Raw genomic sequence first — 11,157 nt, 5'->3', positions numbered from 1 at the left:
GGCCTTTGGAGATAGGCATATGTCCCTAGACTATTTATTTTTGGCAGTACTGAGAACTTGGGGCTCTATGAAGGCAAATTAGGCAAGAGCTCTACCACTGAGCTATATCTTCAGCCCAAATCTTGACACCTCTCTCTCTCTCTCTCTCTCTCTCTCTGCTGGTGGAGGCTGGAGGTCAGTATCAGGATATACTTTCTTCAAGCTCCATTTTATAAGATAGTATTTCTTTGAAATTGGAGTTCATTGAATGGGCTGGACTGACGGGCTGGCCAGGATCCTCCCACCGGCTTCCACAGTGCTGGAATTACAGTCATGTGACATCTTGCCCAGCTCTAGCTGCAGATCTAAACTTAGCTTCAACTTTACCAATTGAACCAACCCCCCTACCCCAAACATACCTTAAATTTAAGACAGTGTTACTCTGTAGCCCAGGCTAGCTTTGAGCACAGCTCCTGCCTCAGTCTCCAAGCACTGAGATTACATGTGAGCCACCATGCCCAGCTTCAGACTTTAAATTGTAACACAATGCTCTGTGTCCCAAGGGGACTTCAGAAATGACATCTCTGGAGAATAATTTGCAAGGTTGCAGCTGCTAATAGAGAGGTTCTGCAGTTTGAAAATAATATATTCTAAAAAATTACCACTGTTTTTGTCATAATATTTATTTTGAAATTCCAAATAATACTAAAAAGGGTACGAACTTTAATATATATATATATATTTATATATTAAAAAGAGTGTAAGTAAAAACTAGAGAAACATCGTCCCAGCTCTGGCAGAACATGACACCGACTTTCGTCACTGCACCGCTGTGACTCAGGGTCAGATGCGGATGGCATAGCTTTTACACAGCTTTAACACTTTGATTATAAATTGCTTTCAAAAGTAATTTATTTGGACTTTCCATATCCTTTAATAAACTGTAAATATATTAACAGAAAAGACTTTCCCCCCAAAGACTATACAATTTCTGAAATAAGTCAGGAAAAGCAAAAAGGAGACACAAAAGTACATTGTTTCAATGCAAACAGAACACACACATCACACCCACACTTGCATTTCCCAAAGAAAATGGGCGGTCCATTATCTGTTTCAGCGAAGACCTATACCGTACTCTGGCTAATCAGAGACTTTCAAACTTTTTTTTTTATATATATAGAGAGTGTTTTAATAGACTAAACACTGGTCACCACTGAGTTTTTGTTTAAGGTACAACAGCAGCATGGTTCAATGTTACTTGCAGTTCTTGGATAAAATAAAAAATTTTAAGGAAATACAGAAAGAGTTAAGAGACCACCTTTCATTGTTTTGAGTACCATCTGTTCTGAAAAAATATTTTAACCTTCTAAAATCCTGGTGTGATAACCATTTCCACAGGAAAATGAAATCCAATGCTCTAATATACTTTGGGCAAGAGTGTGGATTTATATGTGTACATATGTGTAGGTGTGAAGAAATGACAGCGAAGCACTTAGTATTCTTAATTCCCTTCAACGCACTGTCTGAAATTTGAAACAAACATCTGGCTTACCAAAGTGTGTTTCTGGTTGTTTGATCCCCATTCTTTGAAAAGAAAAGAAGAAAAACAAAATTAAACAATCCAGGAAAAGACAGAAAGAAAAAGAGCCCTAAGAAAAGAAGTGGCTACTGTGTGAGAATAAGGGCTTTGACACTGAAATGTTAAAGCAGGTGAGGAACCATGCAAGCTGCTAAAGCGTCTGCCACTGTCTCTTGAGCCAGCCACTGTCACAACTGGCCCCCCATCCTTTGTCTCAAAATTCAGTACCAGAAAGTCCTCTGGCACAGGACTGAAGTTCCCACTAAAAACAAGGTAATTACACTTCAGCAAATTAAGTTCTGTACTTAGCTTTTTCTAGGTCTGCAACAGAACTCGGGAAAATTTTCTATGGAATGCTAGATCTGATAATGTAATATATTTATGTATATAGCTGGTTTATGATTTGCTAATTAAAAAAATAAATGAAAATTAAACTTTACATAACTAATGAATAATATGTTAGAATGGAAGTGCTAGCCTTTGGGAATTTTTAATGGTATTCACTCATTCCCAACTTTTCCTTTTTCCTCATAAATTATTTCTTTGTAGACAGTACACACACATAGATTCAGGCAGGAAATTATCTTAAAGGCTCCTCTGGCACCGAATACCTAATCCAAGACTTTGACTTGAATTAATAATGGTATCTAACTCACATTTGGATGAGAAGATCACGTGACTGGTAGGAAATGCCCGAGTCTACGGCTGAAACATTTCGTTCACATCTGTTGTAATCCACCTTACTTCACAGCTCGACTACCAACCACAAGTAACCAGTGGGCTAAGGTTCCTTCATCAAATTATCCAAAATAATAAGTATAGGCCTGCAACTCATAAGAAACTATAATTTGTTATATTCTGACATTGGCACTTAATAAAATGTTAACTAAGGTTTCTCTAAAATTTTCAATACATTACAATAAAGGAGATACACAATTTAAGACTTCTTAAATCTGTTACTGTGAAATTCCAATAATTCCCATTTTATATGCATAATTAGATCTTTAAAACTGTGGTCATTCCCCAAACACAACAACCCACATTATGATGAACTCAGGAAAGAATCTGTCTCGTTCTTACGAAACTTTCCCTAGATTACAGCTTCTGGTGACTCACACTACTGACAACGACATGAAGCGAGAGCTGAAAAGAATGCAACTGCCCTCACAAAGGCCACCACACATTCCTGCACTCTATTTTCATCCCGAGAGAAGACGCAGACTCACGTTAGGTACAACTCCAATTAAGGCTTCTCTACCACCATCTCCAGTCTCTCTGCTGTTCTCATACTGATTCTTCTAATAAACCTAAGTGGTTAAGGGCCTGGTTTTGGCTTTTCAGCAGGGAACCACTCCATCATCTGTGAATGTTAAAGGCGATCCCACAGAGCTCAAAGAGAAGAGGCAGTATCTTAAGACCAACTTTAAAAGTTTGCAATACCAAGACAACAATGATCAACACTTTGAAGATGAATAAATTAGAATTCTTGGTTAGACATTAAAGCATTCTTGCCAAGAATAAGTGTACACTGTATGGAGGGATATTTGACTCCTACATACGAGTCCCAATAGGCCCATTACATTTGCTTATAGGAGACACTCCAAGCTTAAGGTAAGTAATGTTCCTTGGCAATGAACTTACTCTGTTATAGGCAATGTCTTTTATTGTTCCATCTGGCACTTGCTAACACCATTCTCGAAGAACCTAAAAGTGAAGGTCAGTCACTCTGTTTATCAGGAACAGAACCAAATAAAAAACAGAATTTTGGAAAAATGACCAGAAGTTCTGGTTCATCACCATTTCCATATCTAATGGTTCCTTCAAGATAAAACATAACTCTTCCTTCCATGATAGCTTCTCAACTAAGGGAGACTAAAGAAAAAAAAGAAAAAGTTCCCACCCTTCCCCCCAAATTGTCATTCATACTGGTAAAAGAGCCAGTCTTGTTAGCAGCTAAATATTGCACTGCCTTTCATTCTGTGTAGTCAGGGTCCAATGAAAGCGGCACACTCATGGTCTGATGAAGAACGATGACAATGCCGGCTCGAGAGTTAAGACTCAGTATACGGAGGGACAAGAGACGTGTCAGCAGTTGCCCATCCATCCAACACTAAAGTCTCATTTCCAGAACTTAAAATTCATCACTTTCAGCTGCATGAAGCTGGGTGTCATCTGCGTCTGTCATGCTGCTCTCCTGGGACTCATCTGTTCCCACTATAAAAGCAGAACAAAAACAAGGTGTGGGACAAAACACAGACACACACCCCTGGTTCTTCTGTGTAGTCCTGGCTGTCCTGGAACTCACTCTGTAGATCAAGCTGGCCTTGAACTCAAGAGACCCACCTGCTTCTGCCTCCCCAGTGCTGAGATTAAGGATGTGCACCACTAGGCCCAGCTTCAAGCTCTATATTGTATGGCATGCCTGGAAGTTAAAACTACTGTATTTAACCTTTTTAAATAATGATTAATTGTTCTTTGGGCTCAACTTGAACTTTATGTAGCCAGGGGTGACTTTCCAATTCTGATGCTCCTCCTGCATTCACCTGCTATGCTAGGATTATATACATGAGCAGCGCAATATGGGCTTTATAAAGTTCTGGGATCAAACCCAGAGCCTTGTCCATACTACAGACAAGAACTCGACTAACAGAACAACTTTCCAGCCTCCCCCCACTTTCCAATTACCCCTGTATTCCTACCCCAGGAGTTAGAAATATGCTTAAGCTATTGGCTAAACAGTACTGCAATATAGTTTCCGTGTGATTATTTTGGGAGTTTGGGTGGCTGGGAAATGAATGAGCAGCTTCCCCCAACATAACAGCAACATCAAAACAAGCTAACATCCCTGCTAACTCCTAACTGACTAACTTTATGGACAATCCCTGATAGCACACAGAAACATGGAGTAGAACCTTCAGTTTACAAGAGTGGTACTGGGATAGTAAAATTTTTCTTAAAGATGTTCACTAAGTTTTATCTCAAGAAATTTCCAATTCTCTTTCTATTAAAACACATATATATTTGTAAATATGCACTATATTACACATCTAGATTTTTTTTGATTTGCCTAGGACTGCTACTATAGAGCTGATGTTCAAAGTCACTAATCTAAGAATTAATTACTTGACAGCAAACATACTCTGGTATTACACCATCATAATTAATTTCCCCCAAATTTCTTTTTCTATAAAGAAAATGCTGCCATTAGGAAAATAAAAAAGCAGCCCACAGGTTCTGCACAGGGTAACTTTCTGAATACTACGGAGCTTACGTATGATACTCACTGATCTGTTCCTCTTGGGTTATTGGTTCCTCATCATCTGGAAGGTAGCGTTTGTCAATTGCCTCTTTAATCTGGTTATTAGCTCCTTTAGGATCTAAATCCATAGCCCAAGAGAAATTCATCAAGGCAAGGTGAGTTTGACCCAACTTCTTGTAAACCTACAAAGAGACAGTGGCACTTCATGTCTCAACTGAAATTTATGAAAACATAAATTAAGCTCCTGACATCTGAACTCCAAGTACATTCAGGTGGGGAGGATGCTTTAATCCCACAGACGACTTCACATTAGCATCTAAGTGCTTTTCCTTATATCATCAGATATTATGTTCAGAATTCCTTGCCTCTGTTTCTCATGGAGGGAAGAGCGGAACATTAACAACTGGAAGGAAAACTACAAGAGCTCCATGTCTGGTGTTCCGAGACACGATGTCTGTCCACAGATAGCCCTGGCTGGCTTTGAACTGGAGTAGTCCTCGGCTATAGCACCCAACTGCTGGGATTGCAGCACCATGCCCACCTAGAATATCATCTATTTTTATTGGTTTTTCGAAATAGGGTTTCTCTACGTAACAGGCTCTGGCAGTCTTGAAACTCGCGCTGTATACCAGGCTGACCTCAAACTCAGAGATCTGTCTGTCTCCCCAGTGCTGGGATGAAAGGCATGTACCACCACTATCACCTGGCAAAAAAATCCTATTTTTAAAAAAAGGAAAGAAAAGGAATTTAGTGTCTGTTACAATGTTGCAGCATAAGACCAAAGCCCCAATTTTTACCTTTCCTATTAAGAAGTAAACGAGGGATTCTTTGGGGACAATCTGTTTCAGTTCTTCAAGTTCTTGTAAAGCAGACTGAAAAGAACAAAGAGAAAACTTAAGAGGAGCAAAGTTCTACAGAGCTGACTGACCAAGTGTAGTCAGATTCCTAATCCTAAGAGTGTACAAGCACATCATCAACATACTTTGTGTTGCATTAATTTCTCACTGTGGTAAAAATAAAATGCATAAAAGTTATATGAGACTAACAGATGGCAGGCATTCATCAGACAAAATCAGAAACCTACATATACACACTGCTTAGAGATGCGAGTGCTGATAACCCTGGCTTCTGAAAGAAGAAATAATCACATAATGTCTGAAACATGGAAAAGTACTGTGAACACAATGCTTAAGTTGTTCCCAGACCTCCACGTGTACACACTCCCCTCCCTCATATAAATAAATGACAAGTAAATGTGAATCCTCCCCCTCAAGATGGCTTCTCTGTAACTTTGGCTGTCCTGGAACTGGCTCTGTAAACCAGGTTGGCCTTGAACTCACAGAGATCCGCCTGCCTCTGCCTCCCAAGTGCTGGGATTAAAGGTGTGCCACCAAGAGGCTCTAAATTTTTTAAAAAGTACTTATTAAGTCATCTTTATAACAGACAGCCCTGCCTGGGATACAGCTCAGTGGTAAAGCCTGTGTCCATCTTGGGGAGACCCAAGGTTTAATTCCCAACACTGAAGAGATGGGCTTTGTGTGTTTTGTGGGGGTGGGGTGTGTTAAGACAGACTCTACTGTAAACAGTAGAAACAATCAGGGCATCTAAGTAAAACCTAGTTAAATAAAAGTATCACCCATTCTCTATGAACAATGGATATGCTTCTGCTAAAAAAAAAAAAAAAAAAAAAAAAAAAAAAAAAGGAAAAAGTTAGCATCATGGTATACTCCTACAATCCCAGTAGTCAGAAGTCAGAGGCATGAGGAATCTGAGTTTGAGGCCAGCCTGAGTTGTTAGCAAGACCTTGCTTAAAATTAAAAGCTGGGAGTAGCCAGCTCCAGAGAACTGGACATCTTTGGTCTCTGAGGACACCTACATTCCAGAGCATATACCCACATACAGATATAGACCCCTGCACATAATTTAAAAAATTGTACAACGTTCAAGAGGATTCTTTTTTTTTTTTTAAAGCCCTCTTTGTGCCAAAACAAAATATAACTTAAGTTAAAAAACATTGCAGGGGAAATAGTTTATTATTTTTTTTTTTTTGAGACAAAGCCTTACGTAGTTCAGGCTGGCATCACTCTCTATATATACAGCTGAACTCCTGACCCTCCTCCTGCCTTTCACTCTTGAGAGTACTAGGATTCAGTAGTATCCCACCATAACTGGTTCTGTTAATATACATATTAACAGAGGATTAAGTGAAAAACACAAGTTGTAGAACAATATGCAATATATATAGCTATCATCATTATGATTGAAGAATTTTTTTCAGAAAAAAATTTCATCTCACTTCATATGTCTCTTTTCTCTCTTAGTTTTCCTGATATTTATCTTCCCATACTTCTAAGGGTACTAAGTTGGAAGTCCCTAAGGCAGACAATGTGATTGCATTATTTACCACTGTTTTCCTAGAAAGGCAGCAGGTAGTCAATACCTATTTTTTCCCCTCCCCTTTGAAGAGGTAGATTCCACCCAGGCCCCTGCACTCTGTTCACAGCCCCAGTCATTCACCAGCCACTCACCCTCCCCTCAGTCCTAAAAGGGGGTGGGTGTTCCAGATCTCTCTTTTAAGATAATCCCTTGATGCACAAAGAGCCTTTCTAGACATAGAATTCTAACACATTTCTGAATCTAGAGGTATTTCTACTTCTTTTTTTTTTCTGAGACAGAATTTCTTTCTGTAGCTTAAAATGTACTGCAATACTCAATAGCTACAGTAGAGCTAGTGGCAGTTCTCCTAAGTACTAGAAATAGTTTATGCAATAATAATATGAAACTAAGAACCCCTCAACAGCTTTTAAAAACAGATAAAACAGTTTTAAAAAAATCAAATCATCAATAACACCTAGACTCTTAAAAATGTTTATTGTTGATTGACTGATTGAGGCAATGTCTCTCTGTGCACCTCTGGCCTATCCTGGAACTTAGCATACAGGCCAGGTTGGCTTTGTAGTTTTTGTTTTGTTTCGTTGTTTGTTTTTGTTTGTTTTTTAAAGAAATACAATAAAATGTAGAAGAAACAGATATAAATTTTACCTTGTATTTTTCATTTGCAAATAAAACTGAGGCTCTGTGAAATTTGCATAGAGGGTTCTTGGGATCAATAACAATGGCTTTGTTTAGGGTATCCAAAGCCTTCTCCGATTTTTTGAGTGCATGCTGAACCTATAAGGAATAAAGATCAGTAAAAAAGAAAGGTAAGAAGCAAATAACATAACATAATTCAAAGCATTATCAAGAATAAAACTATTAGAGATGATAATATTAGGCTATAGTCTAATTAGACTGTCTGCTGGGTTTAAATAGACTAAGTAACTCATTACTAACTGTGGTAGTTGGAATGAGGATGACCCCCAGAGGCTCATATGTTTGAATACTTGGTCCCTACCTAGTTGGCAGGCTGTTTGGATAGGATTAGGAGGCATGGTCTTGCTGAAGGAGGTGCGTCATCACTAAGGGCAGGTTCTGAGGTTTTAAAAGCCCACATCATTCCCAGTGTTCCCTTGTTCCTTTGCCCCACCATCATGAACTTTAGCCCTCTGAAACTGTAAGCCAAATTAAGTGCTTTCAAAGTTGCCGTGGTCATGATGTTGTACCACAGCCACAGAAAAATAACTAAGACACTGAATGATTAACAGATATCTCTAATTCTTTTCTAAGTCCACCGATTGCTCTATTATAAAGATAGCACACTGAGGGCCAGCAAAACTGACTGCTTGGTAAAGACCTTGATCCTAGTTCAATCCCCAGAACCCACATACTCATGTAAGGTAAAAGATGAACCAATTCTACTGTCCTATAACTCCCTCCCAGTAACAACAACAATTTTTTAAAAAGCACCCTGAACTCCAGAGTTATTAAATAATACTCTATAAGATAAAAACCTAGGTTCTCAGACCCCTAAACCTACCACGGTGTGCCTATGATAATAATTATAATTCAGTATCTTAAAAAAGATTTATTTTGAATTATGCATACATGTGTGTATGTATATGTGCACATGCACATGAGTGCTGGTGCCTGCAGAAGTCAGGGACCCGCAGATTCTCTGGAGCTGGAATTACAGGTGGTTGTAGGCTGCACAAAGCGGATGCTAGGTACCAAACTCGGGTCCTCTGCATAACCACTGAGCCACTTCTCCAGACCAATGATTTGAACTTTACAGCAGATAATTACCACAAAGTCTAAAAGGAAGTATAACTTGGTTTTACCCTTTACAAGAAAAGCATTTATCATTTATACAGGCAACATTTCTAAAGGCTTATTATGATCTTTTATAAAGATTAAGCTATGTTCAAAGAACCTGTTCCAAAGTCCCGTGTCACTCAATTATACCTTATAGTCTGGGCTACATAAAACTGTCTCAGAAGAAACAAAATCTGGAGATATGGCTTAATAGTTAAAAGTGCTCTTGTCTAGGTGCAGTTTGTTCGCTTCCCAGTATCCATGTCAGGAAGTCTACAACTGCCTATAACTTCAGTGTCAGGAGATCTGAAGACTTTCTTTGGTTTCTCTGGGCATTTGCAGATAAGCAGACATATCTGATAATACACATAAAAAAAAAAAAAATCCTTTTTTTTTTTTTTTTTTTTTTTTTTTGAGATGGGGTTTAGCCCTAGCTGTCCTGGAACTAGCTCTGTAGACCAGGGTGGCCTTGAACACCTGCCTCTGCCTGCCATGTGCTAAGATTAAAGACACATGCCACCACTGCCTGGCTAAAAATAAAGTAACTTTTAAACAACAACATCAAAAAACATCACTTGAGTCACAAATATATAAAAAACAAAACAGAAAAAGTATACAAACACAGGGATTACCCCACCCCAAACCCTTCCTTTCTGGAGATAGTCCAAGCTGGCCTTGAACCTCATTCATAGCTGAGAATGACTTTGAACTTGTGATCCATCTGTTTCTACCTCCAGTAAGTGTTAAGATTCTATATGTGAGCCATGCTCAGCTTTTTTCAGTGCTAGAGACCAAATCTATAGCACCCGAGCTATACCCTCAGGCCCACAAAGCATTTATTCATGAAGATTAAAAGGTGAGTTATAGGTATAAAAGACTGAGATGCTGATTCATGAACAAAAAAAAGCCCAGTTTTCATAATAACCATTATTAAGTCACTTAAAGAATTTTAAAAGGGAGGTAACAGCTATGTTTACAAGGTTACTTACTACTCCAATGTGGCAAAGTAAGACTGAACTCTGAGGGTTGATATCAAGTGCTTTCTGGAAGTGCATTTCTGCAAGGCTGAACTTCTCTTGCTTGTAATAAATCATTCCTAAACCATACCTGAAATTGTAAAAAAGTACAATTTAAAAAACATAATTTTTGGCTAGTTTATTAATTCAACTACCAACAGAACACATGGTACCTGACATTTTAATACACAATGGAAAAATAATGTTAAGTTTTATGGAGAGACAAAAAGTATTAGTCATAATAAAAGTCACTGAAGCCTTTTAGAAGACATATTTTAATAATAAATTAACCCAACAGATAGAACTATGATCACGGAGGAAAAGTAAGCTGTATCCTTACACTTACTACTCTAATCTTGACTCAACCATTAATTCCTGCAGCAAGATGTGTGTGGCCCTGGCTGTTCTGGAACTTACTATGTAGACGAGGCTGGTTTTGAACTCAGAGATCCTCAGTTTCCCTAGTGCTGGGATTAAAGGTGTGCACCACCACCTAAATTATCCTTTTTAGGTACTCGCCTTGAATTCCTGGCTCAAGTAATCTTCCTGTCTTAGCCTCCCAAGCAGCTGGGAAATAACTGCATGCGTCACCATGTATGGTTCTAGTAAATTCAACTTCCTTTCTCTAAACCACATTTTATATGTGTAACAACTGTTTATATAACAATACAATTTACATATTAAGCAATACTTTAATAGAATGATTTAAACAGAAGAAAAAAGTGGAGGGAAAACTGCAAGTTAGAAAAGCCTTTCTTCCAGAACAGGAGTTCAAAAAAGAAAGACCAAGTTTGCATAATCACTGTCATGAAGGAATAACACATGTTGGATTCTTTTGAAATGTAAAAATGATTCTTAGTATATCAGTGCAAAAAAAGTTGAACTCACACATCTGTGGTGATGTACTCTAACAAATGTAGCTTCCGTATGATCAGAGGGTGAAGCTAGCCACGAGTTAACCTTAGAGGTCTGGATGTCTATACAGACAGGAAGTGACATGACTGGGCAGAGAGGAATGTGAGGCAGGAGACAGGAGTTAACAAGGTTGGGTGTGGCTTGCTCCTTTCTCTAATCTTTTAGCATCTGCCTCAATATCTGGCTCTGGGTTTTTATTATTAAGACTAATTAGAATT

The 11,157-nt window shown here is 38.5% G+C and overlaps 1 protein-coding gene across 8 annotated transcripts in view; it reads right to left on the bottom strand.

Annotated features, from left to right (window-relative positions):
* Positions 1–873: 873 nt before the first annotated feature.
* Positions 874–11,157, bottom strand: part of Cdc27 (cell division cycle 27) — a 56,458-nt gene continuing 46,174 nt past the window's right edge. For 7 of the 8 annotated variants that reach the window (XM_038327614.2, XM_038327615.2, XM_038327616.2 and 4 more), the window contains 5 exons: positions 9,998–10,115; positions 7,860–7,988; positions 5,615–5,689; positions 4,843–4,999; positions 874–3,772 (listed from right to left, as the gene is read on the bottom strand). In XM_038327614.2, the coding sequence (XP_038183542.1) occupies positions 3,690–3,772; positions 4,843–4,999; positions 5,615–5,689; positions 7,860–7,988; positions 9,998–10,115 (562 nt within the window). In that variant the 3' untranslated portion in view covers positions 874–3,689. Of the gene's footprint in view, positions 3,773–4,842; positions 5,000–5,614; positions 5,690–7,859; positions 7,989–9,997; positions 10,116–11,157 lie in introns of those variants that run through there. The other variant, XM_038327621.1, reaches the window with a different exon arrangement.

Source organism: Arvicola amphibius, chromosome 4 (genome assembly GCF_903992535.2).
Source record: "Arvicola amphibius chromosome 4, mArvAmp1.2, whole genome shotgun sequence".
In the NCBI taxonomy this organism is placed as follows: domain Eukaryota; kingdom Metazoa; phylum Chordata; class Mammalia; order Rodentia; family Cricetidae; genus Arvicola; species Arvicola amphibius.
Note: the sequence above shows the minus strand (reverse complement) of the source record. Positions and strands in the feature narration are given on the sequence as shown.